Source organism: Conger conger, chromosome 4, assembly GCF_963514075.1.
Source record: "Conger conger chromosome 4, fConCon1.1, whole genome shotgun sequence".
NCBI lineage: Eukaryota > Metazoa > Chordata > Actinopteri > Anguilliformes > Congridae > Conger > Conger conger.
The window spans coordinates 55714907-55736266 of record NC_083763.1 but is presented as its reverse complement, the minus strand read 5'-3'; the positions used below and the strand labels follow the sequence as shown (position 1 = coordinate 55736266).

At 41.8% G+C, this 21360-nt stretch overlaps 1 protein-coding gene across 4 annotated transcripts in view; it reads right to left on the bottom strand.

Annotated features, from left to right (window-relative positions):
* ttll7 (tubulin tyrosine ligase-like family, member 7) overlaps positions 1–21360 on the bottom strand; it is a 60039-nt gene that overhangs the window by 26066 nt on the left and 12613 nt on the right. For all 4 annotated transcript variants that reach the window (XM_061239428.1, XM_061239427.1, XM_061239429.1 and 1 more), the window contains exons 2-9: positions 13453–13631; positions 13064–13183; positions 11039–11160; positions 8062–8129; positions 7769–7927; positions 5117–5333; positions 4495–4659; positions 3347–3505 (exon numbers count right to left, since the gene is read on the bottom strand). In XM_061239428.1, the coding sequence (XP_061095412.1) occupies positions 3347–3505; positions 4495–4659; positions 5117–5333; positions 7769–7927; positions 8062–8129; positions 11039–11160; positions 13064–13183; positions 13453–13477 (1035 nt within the window). In that variant the 5' untranslated portion in view covers positions 13478–13631. The remainder of the gene's footprint in view (positions 1–3346; positions 3506–4494; positions 4660–5116; positions 5334–7768; positions 7928–8061; positions 8130–11038; positions 11161–13063; positions 13184–13452; positions 13632–21360) is intronic.

Genomic DNA, 21360 nt, shown 5'->3' with positions numbered 1-21360 from the left:
CTTGTGTTTCCCCGAGCTTTCTTTTGATAGTGCTTGAAATAGCGTTTGGTATTCTTTAGCAGGTGTGCGTTTTATCCAGGTCCACGCACGGTGACATTTTGTCTTCAATATTTTTGCAGCTGTGCTGATTTCCTTTTGTCTGTTCATTTGGAACGGGCCAACCCGGAGCTCGCTCAGCTAGCTCTCTCTGTCCCTAATCAGCGTTGTTTGCTGCACTACACAAATGTGAATACCTTGTCAAAACGATGGTGACTTTTCAGCATAATTACAGGATGTGAAGTGCAATCACGGCCTTTTCTTGAAATGTACCCCGCGCAGGAACAGAATTGTATTTGACATTTTCTTTTTCGACGATACCATCTACATTTCAGACACAAGTTCAGACTTTATTTGGACTAAAGGTTTGTTTGCTCATTAGGTCTGCCTGTCACTGACACAGTTGTCCGGGTAAATAGGCAGGAAGAAAGGATGCATGGCAACACAGGAAGCAAGAGAGGCAATCCCTGGAACCAAGGCTTCCGTTTAATCCGTGGTGACATAAGGTAACCTGAGATATTTAGTCTACAAAGGCAAACATTTAGACAAGGCACACACGAGACATCAAATTTTGAGTGTTCTAAAATATTTAAAAATACAAGACAGCAAAAATAGGAACTTAAGCGATTCTACATTTAGCGATGGAGTTAGAATGTACCTGCGCGAAATTACCATTTGGAGCACGGTATTTGAGACAACGGGATAATAGACTTACTGCGAGCGAAGCAGGCAATAACAGGTTTAGGAATGAACGCTTAACGCAACACAAAGTACACAAAGGCAGACACCTGCTAAGAAAGCAAACAAACAGTTGTCGGCCTTTGCTGTGTACGCTCAAGACAACATGCAGTTTGCTTAGAAATGTCTCCAAACTAATCGCTGGAATTTTGGAAATAAACGGTTGTTGGCGTAAATGTAGCGTGAAAGAGACGCTGCTTCACCGTGTGGAACTTGTGAGGATGTTAATTGATGAGAGTTATGGCGGGCATGCGGAGCTCGGTGGGGATCATTATCGGTGGAGTGTAACAGCTGCGTCCACGGCTGTTTGCACCCTCTCACGTGAAGGGCTGCGCGCGCGACTGCAGCCGTCGAGCTCGTCTCACTCTGCGTCCTTTTGCCGCTTAGACGCAGAAACTAGACCGTAATGCGAGCCGCATTCTGCAGTGACAGGGCAGAAACGCGGACAAACACTCTATTTAAGTCCGCGGCTTTTAAAGAGATTTTCTTTTGTGCGGTGGTGAAAACAGAGCTATCCCAAAGGTATGTAACATCCTCAGCTCAGTTTATCGTTGGGGAGGGGTAAAGACCAAAAAAATTGAGAAATGGGGGGGAAAAAAAGCTAACACCCAGCTCTTTGGGTTTAAAGATTTAGGTCAGGCTGCCACTGGCTGCATTGGTCCGGGAAGATGGAAATCCTGGCCTGGATCTCCCAGAAAATGGCAACTGCACAGGCAGATGTCAGGCTTCAATTGCAGACAGTGCATGGTTCATGAACGTGCATTTCTGACTGGCATTCTTGACGGGCAGTGTATATCTGGTGAGGTGTGTCACAGGCAAAATTAGCAGATGTTTAAGGGCACGGTCCATATAACCCACATTTTTCCCCTCAACCATATGACCTTAATTTATGGCCTCACACATACAGTACATATGCACTGCATTTGATATTAATATCTTGCCATATAAATCCGCACAGCTGACGCTGTCTATTCCTGCCATATATCCTGATAATCATTAAATAACTTTTCAACGCCTGAAACAGGGCGATATTTATTACAATCTCTATCAATCAGAGCCTTCCAAACTACTGATATAACTTACTAATGCACACAAACAGTATTCCCTTTTGAGAAAAGAACTAGTGCTTGAACTAGAACTACCTTGGCACGCTATGTTTTCAACATTGACCACGTGAACAACATATAAGAGGACACACATCCATGTTTACCAAAAATAAAAGTCATAACAGACATGCTTAAAGGTACAATAGGTAAGATTTTGTGTTAAAACATTTTTACAAGACCATTATAAATCCTCTCTCATCATTGAAAAAGGCTCACTGACATGTTCACTCTCTGCCTGTGTTTATAGTCCTTAAATTTGGGTTTCACGGTGAACATTCGTAGGGCCATCAAACATATCAAAACATTGTACAGCTGTACAGCAATTAAAGCTCATTGGTTGAAAAATGGTTCCAACTGCCACAGCCAATGGCTTTCTGGGGGCTTATTCTGATTGTTTGTGTCGCTGCCCAAATTGCACTCCAGACAAGCAATCATTAAAACTCTGTGTATTGCTTATTATCCAAGTGAAGACTACACATCTAGTTATAAAACAATACCAGTTTGTTATCGGTAGCAACAAGCAAATGAGCAATTGTAAGCCTGAAGAATTTACAAATATCCACTTACGATAAAATATAGGCAATACGAACATAAAAGCAATTGCAGGAGTGCCGTGCTTCAGGTGGATATTTGTACATTTGGGAAGCGAACTAGTAATCGCTTATTTGCTTGTTATAGCGAACTGGTATCGTTCTTTCACTAGGTAAGTAAGAGTATACAGGGTTTCAGTGATCGCTTGTCTGGAGTGCAATTTTGGCAGCTACACGTTCCTTTTGTCTCTTTATGTGTTCAATCATCCGTAAACCTTTATTTCTCTCAGTTGCATCGTTTGTGGTAGACTATCATATCTTAGTTATATAGCCAGCTAGTTATGCAGCCAAATAACTTCCTTGCTCACAATATAGTTGGTTAGCTAAAGTGAAAACTATAACTAGTGTTGAGTAGCACACCGAAGTCAAGATCTCATACAGTCAATGGCATTGTCCATGTTCGGCAAACATTTTCTTACTAGAACACTATGAAAAGATGGCAGGCTCTGTTGCGTTCGTCACTGTCAGCTTTCCAAAACAGTGCACAATAACACTGAACTTTGGGAAGCACAAACGGTTTGAGGTTGTCTGTTGTTGCAATTCCTGACCATTGGGAGTCCAAAATGACCGATTGCACCTTTAAAATAGCAGGAAATGCAAACGATACAAATGCAAAATCCATCAAGTCCACAACAAATACAGAAACAAATAAAATAAATACAACTTATTTTGAAGGGTGTCAACTTCCATTAGGTGTGTCTAAGGGGGTTATTAGTCCTGCTGTGTACCCTGCAATTACTACTAAAGACATAATTAGCATCTACACAACTACAGAGAGTCGCGTGTAAGTCAAGCAGAAGGCATGGATACATGGATACAAACACACATACACAGGCATCAATAGCACTGCCCTGCCCCCCTTTTCCAACCACACACCTCCAGAAGCCATGGCTTCAGCTTGCGGTCCAGAATGATGTCGAACCCCAGAACCTCGAAGCAGACACTGTCACTCCCTGGAGGCTGGCCGGGGCGGCACATGCGGTAGGCGTGGAGGACATGAGGCTCGGCCACGATGAGGGTCTTCACCACCAGCTCCTGCGGAACAACACCCCGGGTCAACACCCCGCGCGCTACGCTACGCGCTGTCACCGCGTTCCTGCGCCTCCTTCCCCCTCACCCCGACTGGAACGTCTCCCCTGAGCGGTTCACCCGTGACCCCCGCCTCAATCTGGGACGCGCAAAATAGCAAACGGGCGGCCCGCAAATTGAATAAGAGAGTAATGGAGGTTTTTTTTTTTTTTTTACTGTGTGATGGGGATGTTTTCCACAGACTCTGCGGGGCCTTATCCTGAAGGCGCAGCATTGAAATGCATGTGCTGGTGGCCTGAAACTGTCAGTGAAATCCCTTATCAGCGCCGGGGTGGACGGAGTCCCCCTGGAGAGAGCAGGCAGGTTTGTCTGTATCACCGGCACGCAGCAGGGGAGGGAGGGAAGAGAGGAGCTGGCATCCAGCGGGGAGCAGGGAGAGCAGGACCGAGCTGGCAGCCCCGCAGAGCTGGGACAGCCTGGACCCACAGGTGTCCACTGACAGGAGGGAATGTGTCTACACTTGTGTGTGTGTGTGTGTGTGTGTGTGTGTCTCTGTGTGTGTTTTCTGTAGCCTAATGCTACTGACCCACTCAGAGGTCCCTCCCTACAGGAGTTAAATTAGCAATGACAATACCAGACCCACCATATTTCACATGCGTTAAACGTTCATTATTTACTGGCTTTAGTCATAGTCTAAAGAGGCACATAAATCTCAAACAGACATATCTCATCATTGCCATGAATGCTACTTATTATACTTGTACATTCTAAACTGAAAATGATTAATAGTTTAGCTTTCATAGGACACATATAATTAATACAAATATACAAAAATGTGATGATATATCATTATGACAGCCATTAAATCATGTAGGTACACGTTTGGAAGGTCTAATCAAGATGCAGTAGTGGTATTTATGTTTCCAGGAGAATTCTGAGCACCTTTGCAACATCTGTCACTTCAAAACCCCGATGAATGCAGCTGGTGTACTTACTGAGACGTCGCCCCAAAATTTGGCCACGTCGTGGTCATTGGTGCGGAGAAACTCAGTGAACCAGCCAATGGATCTCTTGCTGCCCTTGTCCACAGTCTCATCCCTTTCAAAGTGCTCGTTGTGTTTGTTCACAGAGTAGTTTGTCAGGTGCATGTACAGTTGATTCTGAGCGGAAACAAGATCAAACCCCAAAATGGAAACTCCGTCAAATTAACATCTGCCGCTACACCTGCAGAAAATCATCATAACTACTAAAGACAATTAACTTTTCTCCTCCCTCGAACACACTATTATTTATTTTATTTTAGCTGTTGTTTCGACTCGTTAGCCTTCCGACAAAAATAGAGCAGCTTGAACAGTATTTACAACAGACGTACAGAAACCCAACCACGCTCCCGCTGAAATCTAGGCCTCCCATGGATACCCTTTGCCATCGGATACCTTGTGCTGGTAGTTGGGCTCTATGTGATCCTTCATTAATCTCACTCTGTCACGCATCACTCTCAGTATCAGGTGGTGTGTAAGAGAATCTGGAGCATGTGACAAAGTGGGCCACAGCAGGTGCCGGGGCCCGTTGGGGACCGGTCTTTAATGAGACATCTGCCGCTCTGAGCTCCCTCACCAGGTTGGACTCGCTGGGCGGGTGGTACTTCTCCGTGCCCAGTCTCACCAGCCCGTCGTCATACAGGAAGATGCGCAAGGGGTCGCAGGAAGTGACCAGGATGTAGATCCTCAGGTCGAACTTGTAGCCTTCCATCAAGAAGGGCTTGTCCAGGTACTCTTGGACAATGAAGTGGTCTTGAGACGGAAGCTTCTCGCAGTTTCTGATCAAGGAAATCCTGTGGAGGAACATGAGTGGCCAGGCTCTCGTCAGTCATGAGCGCAAGTGTTGCTGAGATAATTCACTCAGACCCGAACCGCGGAGGCCCCCACAGCTACATCTGAAGCATTTCTATGGGGTTTCTTAACATGCACAGCATAATAAGAGCAGACAAGCAGGTATTTTTCTGCTGCTGAAAAAAATTAACTCTGCTTCAGCCTCTTGTCACAGGTATTCAGAAGGAAAATGGAGGCAATGGTGGATTGCAAACACTTCAAGAAGGCTATTTTCTGGGTTAACACAGCCATTAGAGCACTTTTACAAATACCTGCATTTGGCCCCCTGTCGTTCTCTATTGAATTTGAATATAATACACATCCATTGATTTGACTGCAACATAGAAATGCATGTAATGACAAGGGACCTTCACCACTTAAAAGCAATAAAGCAATAACATTTTCTGAAAATGTGATTTACTCACACTCCCTGTTGCCTACTAGTACTGGACAAGCACATTCACACAAATCATGAGTTGAAACTAGAATTCAGCAAATATAGTTCAGTCCATTCAGTTCATGTTGGTGAAGGCCGCATATCGGTAGAGTGAAGCTCTGATCCAAACAATATGATAAAGCATCCAAACTACCAGATTACGTGGATGTTTTTTATTATATTAAAATATTACATTTATTTTTAAATAGTTTATATTTTTAAATAGTTAAAATATTGATTAAATAAATATCTTATTTTTCCATTAGGAGAAATTGACAAAAGCTAAAAAAGAAAAGATCGAGCTTTAGAAATTCCCAAGCAAAAAACATGTCTCCCAGTGAGACAGGACTCACCCAGCGAGCACCAAGCCCAGTTCCCCTGCGCAGTAATGAACTGTAATTGTCTCTAATTCCAGATGATTTAACCATCTGTGCAGATACTCAACTACAATTCCATTAAAATAAATGCTTAAACACATGTATATTGCCCAGAGAGAGGACTAAAGACCAAATGAATAATACATTGATATGATGTGATGTAAATTGAGAAAATTTGTTTTCCCAATAACCAGTAGTTATGACCCTCATCCCAGGGGAAGGAAAGATTATTCTGCCTGGTGCCTCAGAATTCAACACCAAAAGACTTATCTGTGGTTGAGTTATGTATATTTATTTGAACATATAGAAGGTCTAGACAGGGTTAAATCTTAGTAGCTATAGCAGTAAATTACAGGACGTGATTGATGAGCACTAATGTCAGGTAATCAAAACCCACTTAAAGTGGCTGTTTAATTTGGCACCATTGGGAATCTTGTATGTAAACCCAATGCCTTTTAACAAGCTTCATTTCAGACACAAACAATAACTTCATTTAGTTTTCAGACGGAAAACAAATTACAGAGGAAGATATAACTTAATTTCCTGCATCGTGGTACGAGTTTTCAAATTTAATCTCTCATCCTCCTCCAAAAGCCTATACTGAACTCAGCTTAAATCATCATTCAGTTTCTAAATGCACTGGAATAATTCAGCCTGTAGAGACTATAATTCTTTGATAAATCGCAGCTTATAGCACCATAATGCGCATAAACTCAAAGCACAATAAAATGGTAGAAGATTGGCCAAGCCCTAGTCTTCAGCGTATCAATTTTTAACCAGTTTGCCTCAATTCTAAACAGAACGCATTAATACCTGTGGCAGAAAGGTCCTGCGGTAGGAAAACAGCCCCATCTAGGCACAACCTGAAAAACAATGAGCCTTTCCGCAGAGCTCAGAGGCCTGCTCAGACACCCCTCCAACCCGGCACCGTTCTACGCCATTGATCCGCCGACATCATTTTCATAAATCACATGTTAAATTACGGCAAATTACAATTTAGACAGATAGATATACTGTACTTGTATACCGAATCGCATCTGTGCTACTTCTAAATCCATTTCTCTTCCGGGACCATTCAAAACACTCCGCTGTTAATGCCATCTGATCAGTCACTGGCCTGTAAACTGAAATAATGTTTTGTCTCTCCCCTGCTAAAATGAAAAAGCTGCAGAAAACGATTTTGTTAGATCAGTGCTTTTGGCGATGCTTGACCTGAAATGTTAACAGACTTGGGCTGGGATTCGGCGGGAATCTTTTATAGTATAGACGGAGCAGTAACATAACGGCACGGGGCTGCACATCCTATTTATAGTCTGGCCAGGTCTCCATGGCGCCCGATAAGGGGTCTCAATAATGACGAGCGAGGGCCTTGGGGGAACGGGCTGCCCATGACTGCGTCCTTGCTGTGGATTTATGGAGGGGGGGGGAATGAAAATGAGGTCTGGTGTAAGAATGGCTTTAGTCTTACCACAGAATTACTCAATTTAGCCATGGCGCATTACTCCCGTAGATGGCCGCATGACGGCCATCGTTCACGGGCGCTAGCTAGCGCCTCCGCGGCCCGGCGCCTCTGCCCGTGACCTACCCGTGACCCATGGCTCCGTTGGCGGGCTTGACGATGAATGTCTTCTGCTTGCGTTTCCTGCGCAGCTCCTTCACGTAGTTCTGGAACTGGGTGTACTCGGCGGGGAAGATCCAGGTTTTGGGAATGAAGCTGTACTCCTGAGGCTGGCTCTTTATCATCCTGCGCACAAGGAAGGGGATCATCGGTGTGGCACCAGCGGCAACACCGGCTAACCGCCGCTTTATTCGCCAACAACAACCCCGACAAAGCCTGGGATACCACTGGCCCGTAATCTTTACAAAAGGACAGCTTACTTGGCCATGTTCCTGGCCAGGCAGTCTTTTCGGCAGATCTCGCCCATTCCCGGGAAATGGTTAATTCTCTGTAGTGAGAAACAAAGGAATAATAATATTGTTAAACCTATTAAGTCATTTCTTCTCCGCTGCAAAAAAAATAAAAAAAATAAAAAATAAAAATCTAAACACAATGTAAGAGCAAAAAAACCTGGAGTTGGAATACAATGTTCTGACATTTATGCCCAATTATGGACTCAAAACAAAAGGTGACTGCGGGACCTTTCTTAACCCTTATTTAGTTTACCACATCGTTTTTAATTTAAAAAGAAAAAAGCCGATCAATTTCTACTCCTAGGGGCAAAGTAATTGGTTCTGCTCTAGAGCTCCTGCAATTGTAGGCAGTGACAGATGAATGAATTGCTTTGAATGCAAAAAAAAAAAAAGGAAAAAAAAGGAAAACGAAACCTAGGTTTCTGTATTCTTTGACCAAATGAGGCTGAACAGCGCCGTTAATTAGGCTCATATGAACTGCAGCCTGACAGCAAACTTTCCAAGTAAATCAGTGGGAAAGAAAGAACAGGCATTTTACAGACTGTGAAAGAAATTCACAATTATCCGAATGAGACTGCAGTAATTAGGATTCTGAGACCCTTAAGAACTCTTACCATCAGGCTGAAAGACAGTGTGTGAAAAGCATTAGGGTGAAAAACAAATTATTTATACACTTATCTATATATTTATACTGTATATACATTTATATTCTGCATATATGCTCAGTGATCACTTTAATAGATAGACCAGTACACCAGCGTGTTAATGTAAATATTTAATCAGCCAATCATGTGGCAGTAACTAAATGCATAAAAGCAAACATGTGGTCAAGAGGCTCAGCTGTTTTTCAGACCAAATGACATAATGGGAAAGAAATGTTTTCTAAGTGACTGTGATCGTGGCAAGATTGTTGGTGCCAGGCAGGTTTGAGAATCTCAGAAACTGCTGACCTCCTGGGATTTTCACACACAACGGTCACTAGAGTTTGCAGAGAACGGTGTGAAAAACAAAAAACATCCGGTGAGCAGCAGTTCTGCGGGCACAAACACGTTGTTTATGAGAGAGGTCAGAGGAGAAGGGCGAGACTGGGCAAAGCTGATGGGAAGGTGACAGTAACCACACATTACAACAGTGGTATGCAGAAGAGCATCTCTGAACACACAATGCATCAAACCTCTAAGTGGATAGGCTACAGCAGCAGAAGAGCATTAAGTCTAATAATGAAGTCTAATATATACCTCAAAGTGCTCACTGAGTGTATATATGCACAGGACACACACACACACAAGGCAAATTATAGATATAGAGAGGACCATAGTGTATATGGCTTTCAGAGTGATGCAATATGTGTTATTAAAACTTCATTCTTATTGTCAACTTCTTTGTGCTTGCAGCCACTGAAATGCATTATTGCATTTGGACATCGTCCAACCTTAACCTGAAGCGTTCATCACCCAGACCTCCTGGTTGATCTACTTCTTTGCAAAACTACACTCCCACTGACTGAGCAGTGATTTAATCGATCCTTACTGTCCTGTGTAAATGAAATCAGCGAAGGGAGACGAATCGATGGCAAGCTCTGTGCAGGCAGGTGAGAGCCCTGAGAACACAGTGAATAGAAACATTTAAACCAGACGTTTCATTTCAGAGCCCTCCAGAAGGAAAGATTTTTTTCTGAACCAACACGTCAAAAAAATGTTTGGTCTTCAAATCTGCAAAGAGGTGGGCGTGCTGCAGGCTCTTTGATAAACTGGTAGGAGGTGAAAAGGATCAGGATTCTAATTCCACTCAATACCTCAAGACCACGGCGCAATTATCTCAACTTTGGGCAACTGCATTCATTTGACATATTCAGAAACTTTAAATGCCACCTCATTTAACCTACGACAGTAACGTCGCACGGGTGAGGAGTGAGGGCGCTTTTGGGAAGGGTGAGAATAGAGCAGCCTCGGAGGGGGGAAAAAAGAAAAAAGAAAGTGAAATAATAAATGACACGGAACAGGACTTCTTTGACATTTCTGCGCAGTTAATTTACAATGTCACAGACTTATCCGAAGCACAGATGAAAGCCGCAGGTAATTTACAGGAAATGGAACCGGCCTTGCCATTACTTCCCGCGTTGTGTGGAGCGCAGGTGAGAAGGCACCGGGCGCTGTGGAGTGACCGAGCAGGCGGTGGTCTGCGACGGCGGGGAAAACGCCGGACGGGACGGAGGCGGGGGGTGGAGGAAGTTCCAGCCGCGCCCGGCGAGTGGCACCGCGCTTTCCCCCCGGAGCGCGCAGCGGAGACCCTCACCTTGCCTGACTTTCACGGCGCGGCCACGGCTAACCTGCCGTCACCCGGGCACGAGCAGCAGCGGGCGCCCACACCCCTGGACCCCCCACGCCCGCCGCGCGCCTAACCCGTCCTCAGGTGGTGCTTATCTACGGATCCGCCGGCAGCCATTTGGCAAACGCTCAAAACACCATTACGACTCGTGTCCGCGTGCGTCCTTGCTTGGGGTTCGGACCGTGAGGGCGCTTTCATGTTTTATCGCTTTGTTTTCCTATGAGGCAGAAGGGTGCTAAAGCACAGCACCGGACAAGATCAAGAGTTTGTCTAGCAGGCATTTGCTCTCGGTCACATGCTGGTCGTCCTCCTCCCCCTCCTATAATTCAGTGCATTGTTCTGTACTGTTGTACAACTGAGAGCAATGTTTTATTACAGCTGCGATAAATACAGCCTTCTGAATGTTTGGAACAGGTCATATTTCTGCCCATGTCACCCATACGAGACACCACCTACAGCGCATGGAATATCATTACCGGTACATATGAAGTTGTAGTGGGCCAGACTGAATAAAGGTGCGGAGAGGAAATATGGCTTTGAAACCCCTCCTTACATCTACATAACGCATGGTGTAATTTTGCAAAGAGGGTCGCAAATGTAAATAGATGTGTAGTACCTGATAATTCCTGAGCTCAGCGATTTTCTCGTGCTGCACTGCAGAGTCGTTCCAGATGAGATTGGCCGTTTCGTCCTCGTCTCTGGTTTTCAGGAAAGCCATTTCCCCGATCACTATGCGCACTGAGGAACAAGAGCACCCCTCGCTGCTCATTCATCACCAAACACTCATTTGCAAAACACGGACAGCACATGATGACTTTCTGTGAGAAACGTGGCTGCATACGGAGCGGATACAGTCCTGTGCAGATTTCACAACTTATTCTCAGAGTCTGAATACAGAGTGTATGTATTTAAATGTAAATGCATTTATTTACAGAAAAAAAATTCTGCAGAATTACAGTAAGCATACCAAGATACAAATAAATCCTTCTCTATTACTGATCAATGAAGAGTAAAAGGGTTACTGTAAATGCAAATTTGTGCGTATGTGTGTAAATATTGCACACATACAGATTTTACTTATTTAATTACAGAAAAATAAGTAAGCCATCTTATGTGAGAATGTGTTTAAGCTCCCTACTCTGCATTGTTGAACGACAAAGTCATTTATGCATCCTTACAGTAAGGTATTTCAGGTTTCAGACCTCATTTACTGCTCAAAGCAATATGCACTATTGGAGAGGCCTGCAAAACAGTAAGTTATAACACGTTTTGAAAAAGATAAATGAAGTCACCTTAATGCATTTACATCCCAGGGAAAGCTGGAAGTATGAGAGGCAGGTGGCCCACGTATTCAGACATTAATCCAATAACTATTCATTATTCAGTGACTAATGAAAAATTCATATGCCCTAACGAAATAAGGTATTAATTAATTTCTTGAACGTCTTTGAAAACTATGAGATGCCATACCTAATGCTCTGGAATTGCCTTTTTTATGTTTCCAATGGCAGCAGCAATCAGACTAATATTAAATGTTTGATGCCATTTTACAAACATACACCAAATTAAATTTGATAAAAGCTTACTGAAACTGAAGAACTCGTTTCAGAAAACATTTATTTAATCACATTTTTGACAAAATGTGAGCCTTTGATGCAAATTGTTGATTCAGTCAGCTTTCACAAGATGAAATACTCCAGTGGTGTCAGAAGTAGTGCTTTTTCCTGCCTTTGTTTTCTCACCACTGCTATCTGATGAAAGGCTACATTAACAGCGTTTTACACAATGCATTGGATGACAACTGGATTAAATGCAACTATTTTCACTTCTCAATGCCTTTTTCAAACTAGCTGCTGACTACACACTCTGCTATATTGCGGTTTACCCCTTGAGATACCGTTGCGCAATTTATACTTAAAGATGGCTTATTCAGCCATTTTACACCCTCCATTTTAAAAATTCACTACCAATGTAAATTATCAATCACTCATGTGCTTTTGAAGTCAACAATGGAGGTCTAGCCCTTTGTTAGAGAAAACCCTGATTCTCCGGTTAAACTACATCGTGTTGCTTTTAATTAAAAATATTTATTATAAAAATATAGATGTTATACATACTAAAAATTGGCCTATTAATCTTTGGTAGGGGACATGAGTCTCTCAATAACCAAATATTCTAATATGCGGAAACCTGAAATACAGGGGATTCAATACAAATAATACAAAACATTTTAATATCAGGTGGATATATGATCAAATATTCAGAGTTGTTTAGTTTAATGAGTGTGACAGTGATGACAATAAATGTTTCACACTAACGACTAGATTGTAGTGTAGTATGTAGTGTATGTAGTTTGTATTTAAGCTTGGGCTGGGTAAGCAATGACTGGTAAGGTATTTTAAAAAACAATTCTCTCTTAGTGATCGAATGGTGACCATATATCTTTCTGACCAGCTTTTATGCAACACATGACATCCTGCACATTAAAGGTCTCTAGAAGTCTGTTAAACAACTCTGTCTCAACTCTGTGCTCCGGTCCTTAAAAATGGTGGACGATTAAATCAACTCAATTAAATGAAATATTACTCAGGGTAATAACCCAGGCCACCACTATGGTCTGAAATAGACTTGGACTGCATACCGATCTCATATTTGGTTCCTGCCACGTTGGCTGCGATGGAACCTTTCTTCTTCTTGGTGCGGACCTTCCTCTTCCCACCATTCTGATAGGACAGGTTCACGGGGGATGTTCCTTGATCCTCTGTAGGAATCACACCACATTCAGAGAGATGATGGGGCGAGATTAGGAGCGCAGGGGGGCTGAGGCAGAAACTGTTAGAAAGTCTATTTACCAGCACTGCAGGGATGCAGCAAGAGATGAGTTAAACAGCCCCGCTCTTCTGAGCTGGACGTGATCGTTTTCCATCACTCCTCACCCACTGTCAACCTAGGTTAGCATGGATCCAGACCTGGTAGCATCCATGTGGAGAAATCGTCTGTGACAGACCTTCAGAGCGGCGTCATACTCACCTCCATCGTTGGGGAGGGAGGGCATCTCGCGGGTTGGCGGATCAAAGGACCAGGCCGAACGCTCTTCTGCCAGGCTTCTAGGACTCCAGACAGCCCGCCGCTGATGGACTCGGTCTTCCCTGTCTTAATGAATTTTTAGCACCATCACAGCCAGCAGAATCTGGAGGATCCTGTTTGGCCTTCGAAAGAAAGAGACAGAGGACAAAAATAAATACGTTAAGTGGAGACCCAAACATTCAACATTTACAGCCCAAAATGTCTGGTGTCTGTGGAGGGAAAAAATAGCTTTTATGGCCCTAATCCAGGGTGGAGAGGAGACTGCTTCAGGCAACCGGCAGAACATTTGTAGGGCAACCGTTCGATCTGGATGGATCTCCAACCATCAATGTGATGAACACTGCTTCAAAAGAACAAGTCACGTTTAATGATGGTGTATATCCTGATAAAGGCTACACCGCCTGAAAATATGACCGTGTTTATTTAAAAGAAGTGGGTAACATCACCCGCCCACTTAGTAGTTTCAAAGGCGCTTGCTTCGTGGTGAAATATTAATGCCAGTACTGCATCTGGCAAAGGGTTCGATTCCCTCTGTTCAATGTCTTGCAGCTCACCTTGATCAGCCTGCTTTTGTCCACTCAGGGGACTCATCTGACCTTCAAATATATCTCAGCTACATTCAGTTCAGATAGCTGCTGGTGTTGCTATGAAAATAAGTTTTCATTGGTATACATCTGTGGTAAAAAATGCTCCTAAGGGCAGCAATTAAATTATTTTTTACACTCCTCCATTAAAATGAATCAAATTCATTATGGTACAGTATAGACAGACTTTGTACAGTAGAAATAAATACCGATGCATGCTAATTCATGCAACAGATTTTGTAAAGAGAACAACAGTATCCTCTAGTGGCCACTTTATGAACAACATGTCAGCATGACTTAATTCTAGTACCGTGTACTATACTGGGTTTTTACAACATTGGATGTACTACACTGAAGATTCATGCTTTATTCATACTTATTATCCAACAGCTCACCATAAAGAATTAGGCACATTACAAAATAATAGTAAGTTAGTCATAACAAGGTAGAGAAACATACACAAGCAGGAAATTAAACCATTTAATGAGGCAAAGCAGAGAATAAACAAAACAAATAAATAGGATAAACAAATTGAATGAAATGAATGGGTTATGAGGAACAAATGACAATTGTAAAGGTGTGATGTGCTCTTTGTCCTTTATTTCAGTGATGTCAGCAATGACACAGTGGCGCAGCAGCAGGCAGGAAACGTCTGACGAGCGGACTGCTGACACCGCTGCTCCCAAGGGCGGTATTCTGTTCAGCACTCACACTTAACCGCTTCCAAGAGCTGCGCTCCCAGGAAAAATCCATTCACTCTGCCTTCGATTAGCTCTCCATGGCCCTGTTCCTCCAACACTAAGAGCCACAGAGCACTCTCTTACAGTCCCTGCGGATGCGCTCTGCACTGACATCCGTCTCGCTGGGCCCTGGGCTGAAATTTCTCAAATACGTGCGATTCCTTCACCAGAGGTCAAGGGTCCATTTAATGACTTGGCAGATGGCATCCATCAGACACCAGTGTTGTCAGTCTCATGAAATAAGATGATAGTATAATGCCACTTGCTGCTGTAAGTTTACTACATGAACAGCTCCACACTGATCTGGTCAGGCATTATGCTCGGGGATTGCGTTCACACTATCTCCACAAGAGGGCCCCCTTGCAATAGTTTTCAATCATGATGGTGTTCTCATTTCTGTAACTACAACCATTTTATTGCAGCTTTATTTGCATTTCATGTACTGCCGATTCTCAATATCCATAACTGGTTATTTGATGTGGTTTGTGACAGATTGATTAAAATGCATCGTGCTATCCCTTAGAGATTACTCTTGTTGTCAGGCCATTTTTTTAATATCCACAGCACTAACAACTAACCACAAATCCTCCACCTTCAATATTGCTGGTATGAGAGCCATTATTCTTCAAATCAAATAGAATTATTGTCAAAATACCATTTCCTTTTTCCAAAAGGAGTTGGAATCTGTACTTTAGGATCCAAGTAATTAAACAGGATGCTTTCTGATCAGCAGTGCTGCAGCTTGGTTCTTGTCTTGTTGACACTTCAGAAACACACACATAAGCAAGTCCTGCAGGATCATACAAAAAGGCAAGCTAATCTGAATTACTGTCAGGCAATTTATTTATTTTTAAGAGGACGCAGTGCTTTAAACCGTTCAGATGCTCTACTTCTGGTATAGCACTAGTCTTTCACTTCATAATCTTACTTTTTTTTAACCATGCATAAAACCTACATAATCTATGGTGGTTCCGAGCCCTGTAGGGAATAATTTTCTCACCTGTGTTCCAGATTCGCCAGGACAAAGATTTAAACTATTTTACTATTTCTTTTATAATGCCATGCATAGGACAATTGCTCCTTTGTATCAAATATTTGTTTTAAATGCAGACCTAATTATACCCCTAAAACATGGACTTACACAAGATTATACAATTTAGACATCACCCAAATAGACAGTGGCTGTTTTTCCTGACGACCACAGCTTGGTACGCCGGCAGAGACCATGTCACTGCAGCTGCGTAGCCCAACACAGAATGGGCTCTTTGTGAGGCTCCCGTTCACAGCTCCACATGTGAGGACTTGAGCAGCAGCCGTGTGGCTAAAGCATGAGCGACCGCCATTTTATTAATGCTGACATGCTGTGGCACCTTGTGACCTCATCTCACGAATGCTGTCCTTCGTTCCATGTCGGAGAGGTTCATCAGTAAGTAACTGAGCCCATTGTAGTCCATCACATCTAATGTAGTATAAGGGTGGCTCCATAATTGGAGTGCCATTTAGCTCTTGTAACTCTAAAAAGTTAAACGTCATTTTTGTTATTCATTTCTCAACATTTAAGCCAAATAAATGACTTTCAAGCAATAATTAGGCAACAGGGTAGTTTAAGAGTAACCAATATCACAATACCAGTGAAAAGAATAATGAAAACTTATTTTTCTTCTTCTGTTGAACCTGTGACTTGTGAAATATACAAAATATTTCATAGGGGTGAATGTGTTCATGTAACAGGGTTGAACATTATGTAAAAAAAAAAAATGTTTAAATGTTTCTAGGATGAGATATACAATGACTTGCACAAAAATAAAAGATAATAAGACTCAAAGTATTTTTAATGATTAATCGTATATAAAAGGTAAAGTTTAGTTGGACAGGCAAAAATGCTGTAAGTAGCTCAGCTTAATTTACGTTTTAAGCCGTTTATCTAAAACTTACTTATAGGTTGTTGAATAGGACACTTTACTGAAGTCATTTTCCTTTACTTTACATGCATATTTGTACATTTCATATCATTGGGACACAAATGGCACCCAAATCATGGAATCACCCAAAAACCTCAAAGAAAACAAAGAAATTGACACATTTCCATATTTTGACTGCCACATAATTTCTCCGTGCAATTACTGCAAGCAGAGTACTTTGCAGTATCAACAAAATGGTTTTATATGCATTTTTAACCACTTATGAAGACCTAAAAAATGCTCATAGCAAATTTCAGTCACAACAAACCATTGATGGTTCATATTTACACTGCATGACACCATCAAAATTGATCTCCCCTATATTTGACCTTGGTGACATACAATACTGTGCCAACTTATACACAGAAAGGACATACAACATGTCAGTGTCATTCACCATGGAATTTGGAAAAGGTCACTCATAGCTCCTCTTCCCAATTCCTATCATAGTCCCACTGCACATGGGTTGCTAATAACTTGAGATTAAAGCTGGAAGCATAGAATATCTCAAAGTACTACAAACCTCATCATTTCACTCAGACTGTACAGTCAGTCAGTGCCAAGTGGGACAATTCAAGCAAGAACAAATATTCCCTTCACTGACACAAACACGCCTTCTTTACTGGCCTCTCTTTGAGGAATACAATGTGCTTTCTAGCTCAAGGACAAGGACTGAATCTTTCCTGTGGAGTACTGTGATGTTTCAGGCTTTTATCAACTGTACAGGCCTTCCTGCCGCTATCTACCAGGGCAGATCCATCCATCATCTTCCAATGGCTGCAACTAAATCAGAATCAAACTGTTGCTGACTGAAGCCTAAACCACTTGGGTGTGGTATTATGACAATTACAAAAGTATATTAATAATTTGCTCAAGTGTTATGAAGTGTTACAAAGTGCTGTGATGACATTCTGCCCCTGTAGGCTAAATGTTGTCAAAGAAGATCAGTGAAATGCATCATTAACCTTATATGAAATGCTATAATGCAGGGGATAGTAAACTCCCCATAACCATGTCCCCTACAAGCATCATCTATCCTTGACAACTCCAATTACAAATGCTCAGTTACCATAAAACAGAAAGCACTGCTAAGAGGCCCCGATGGCTATAGGGCAGTCTTGGAAAAGCAATGCGGCAATGTCTGTGAGCAATCAATTTCCAGAAAGACAGACATTTTCTTGATGACATTGACAGCCATACAGGGGTTACAGCCTTGTTCTTAAGAAAAAAAAAATTACAACGCTAGAGGCAACAGGCTCTGTAGGTTATGAGCATGTGTACAGACACTGAACGTTTCTGAGTGTGCACTTTTACATGTTAGATCTGTCATTGATAATGCAAATACCAGCAGCACAAAGATCAGCAATTTTAGCCGCACAATCATTAACCTGTACCACATTCTTGAAATGCATTGAAGGTCAAAGGCTACCTGTATGGCTAAAATGGAGCACAAAATATTAACAAGTAATAATATATTAAAAGATTTCAGAACAACGTTTCTGAGTGTGCACTTTTACATGTTAGATCTGTCATTGATAATGCAAATACCAGCAGCACAAAGATCAGCAATTTTAGCCGCACAATCATTAACCTGTACCACATTCTTGAAATGCATTGAAGGTCAAAGGCTACCTGTATGGCTAAAATGGAGCACAAAATATTAACAAGTAATAATATATCAAAAGATTTCAGAACAACATTTTGGGGCATCAAACCTGGATATGACAAACTAACATTTGCTCAGTTCATGGAGCATGGAGCATCAATGCCAGAAAAAAACAGCACTGTGGTTAATTGTACAGTCTAGATTCATTCAATACATGAATACCATTCGTCTCCTACTAAAAGGCCGGCATTTTCTTTACTATATTTCCATTCACAAGTTGTTGTTCTAGACCTGACGTCTTTGCAATGCAGCGCAACGGCACAGCATGTTCAGATTTGAACAACGCTAAAGTTCCGAAAACAGGCACTGACAGTGGCAAACTATTGAGATATTGTTTATTTGTAATAACCTTCTGCTTGTTAGGCTATAATAATAAAATAATGTTGATGTTGTTGATGCCCTCGGCTGACTGAATCTACGATAGGAAACCATTGGGGCTGCTGGTCTGATCTACAAACTCAATTTCACTCAATTCACCTCCCTCCACCTATACTGACATCTGCAAAGTGATTGCAATGCTATCCATCATTAAATCCTACAAAAATACATTTGTCACTATTCAGACACTGAGATAATAATAACACAACACCTCCGGACATTACAAATTAAGTTCAGACAGCAGAGTAGTTATCAGCGAGGGCTTGTCTGTAGCAATGTTACAACTCCGGTCTGGTGCAAACACGCAGAAAAGGGTCACAGTGGCCTCTCCTTACAAAGCACAATCATTCATTGCAAACCATAGGCAAAGTTATGCCTAATTTGTGGCAAGAAAAACAGATCAACAGCCACCATTTTCAGGGAGCAACTGAATGATAACTAATGGCCCTGTGACTGCCATACCAGTATCTGCAAATGGCCACAGGCAAACACATTTATTAGCCACCAAGAGAAAATGTTCAATACATTAAAGTCATTTAGCTGACACTTTTATCCAAAGTGACTTACAGTTGATTAGACTAAGCAGGGGACAAAGGCTCAAAGGCCCAATAGCTGTACGGGTCTTATGTGGCTACACCGGGGCTTGAACCACCAATACGGTATTATTGATAAAGCGAAAAGATAGAGCCCACATGCAAGGACAAAGAATAATCATTCATTTAATGTAAATGGTAAATAATTAAGAAATTCAGGAGCAAATACCAAGACCAGTAAATTACCACATAAACCTATTCTGGTTGAATGTGTAGAATGTATATTTGCATTTAACTTTTTCATTCAGTTATATTTAAATGTTCTTTTGGTTGAGATTCTATTAAGGCTTCACTTACCTGTTCCCTGTAATCAGAACATAAATACTTTGATCTCATAAAGTCTTAATATTAATCATCCATCGTTTGTTTTCAGGAAACCCTTTTCAAATTAGCAGTGCTGTGCTTACTTTGGTATTCAAATCCAGTCAACATACGTTTTAGGTTTCTTCAAAATCTAAAATTAAACTGATGACATGACTAATGCTACATAATATGCTGATATAATTAGCAGGCCTATAATTAAAAGGTTGTGGACAACCAGCTGTCAGCTACTTGCCCTGCCCAACTAAACTATTTATTCTAAGCAGATTAAGGCATTTCAGGTAAATAGAACCTACACTCAATGAGAACTTTATTAGGTATTTATTAGTTAATTATACTTAATTATTAGACTTATTTGTCTTCTGCTGCTGTAGCCTATCCACTTAGAGGTTGTTGTGTGTTCAGAGATGCTCTCCTGCATACCACAGTTTTAATGCGTGGTTTTTTGCGTTACTATCACCTTCAACCAGTCTGGCCCTTCTCCTCTGACCTCTCTACATTTTTGCCCACAGAACTGCTGCTCACTGGATGTTTTGTCTTTGTTTTTCGTACCATTCTCTGCAAACACAGACTGTCTTGCCTGAAAATCCCAGGAGATCAGCAGTTTCCGAGACACTCAAACCACCCTGTCTGGCACCAACAATCATTCCACGGTCAAAGTCACCAATATGCCATTTCCTCCCTATTTTGACATGCGGTTTGAAAAACAGCTGAACCTCCTGACCACATCTGCATGCATTTAGTTGCTGCCACATGATTGGCCAATTCCATATTTGCATTAACAAGCTGGTGTACAGGTCCACCTAATAAAAATTGTATACAATCAGTGACCACTTTAAGTAAGGTTTCAGGTTTGTTAATTAAGTTTAGCAAAATAATGTCTTCTCAGAAACCACTTTCCTGCCTATATTTAGATAATACAAATTAAAATGCAGTTGACATTGACATTTCATTCACCACATCAGTTGGTGATATTTAGTGACACAACACTATGGGCCATACACTGGGGCAAGATTTACATACATGAAGCTCGCATCGCATAATGCAGGGTATGTTGGTATCTTTACAGCAAGTGGCGATATCCATTCATCTGGTGCCACGTAGAAGCGTGTCCAGCACAGAACAAAATGTGCAGGCCTATATATTCCAGTTGTGGCGGCAATTGTCGATTGAATTAATCCAAAATGCAAGATTGTAACACTGCAATGAGCTTGACTATTGCCGGTGTGTCATATTAAGGAATTTTGACGCATCTATAAATAACCCTGTTGAATACTTAGAACTTTATCTAGGAATTCTCATTTTTTTAATAATAGCTGGGCTATATTTTCAAAGAATGTCATATCCTGTAAACAATGGCTTTCTGTTCTTTATTAGGGATTGTAATTGTTGTTTTAAATGTTTTATGCTACCCACTGCACCATCCTTGCCGCCGCAAAAAAATTATGATTACCATAAATTGAACTTGAACTTACTGTTATTGTTTGTTGTTTATTCTGTTCAAAAATGGAAACCAGAGGAAAATATGATTGTCCTGGTGGAGACACAAAGCGATGTGCCAAACTAATGCGCCAAACCTGACGACCCACTGGGATCGAAATGTTAAAG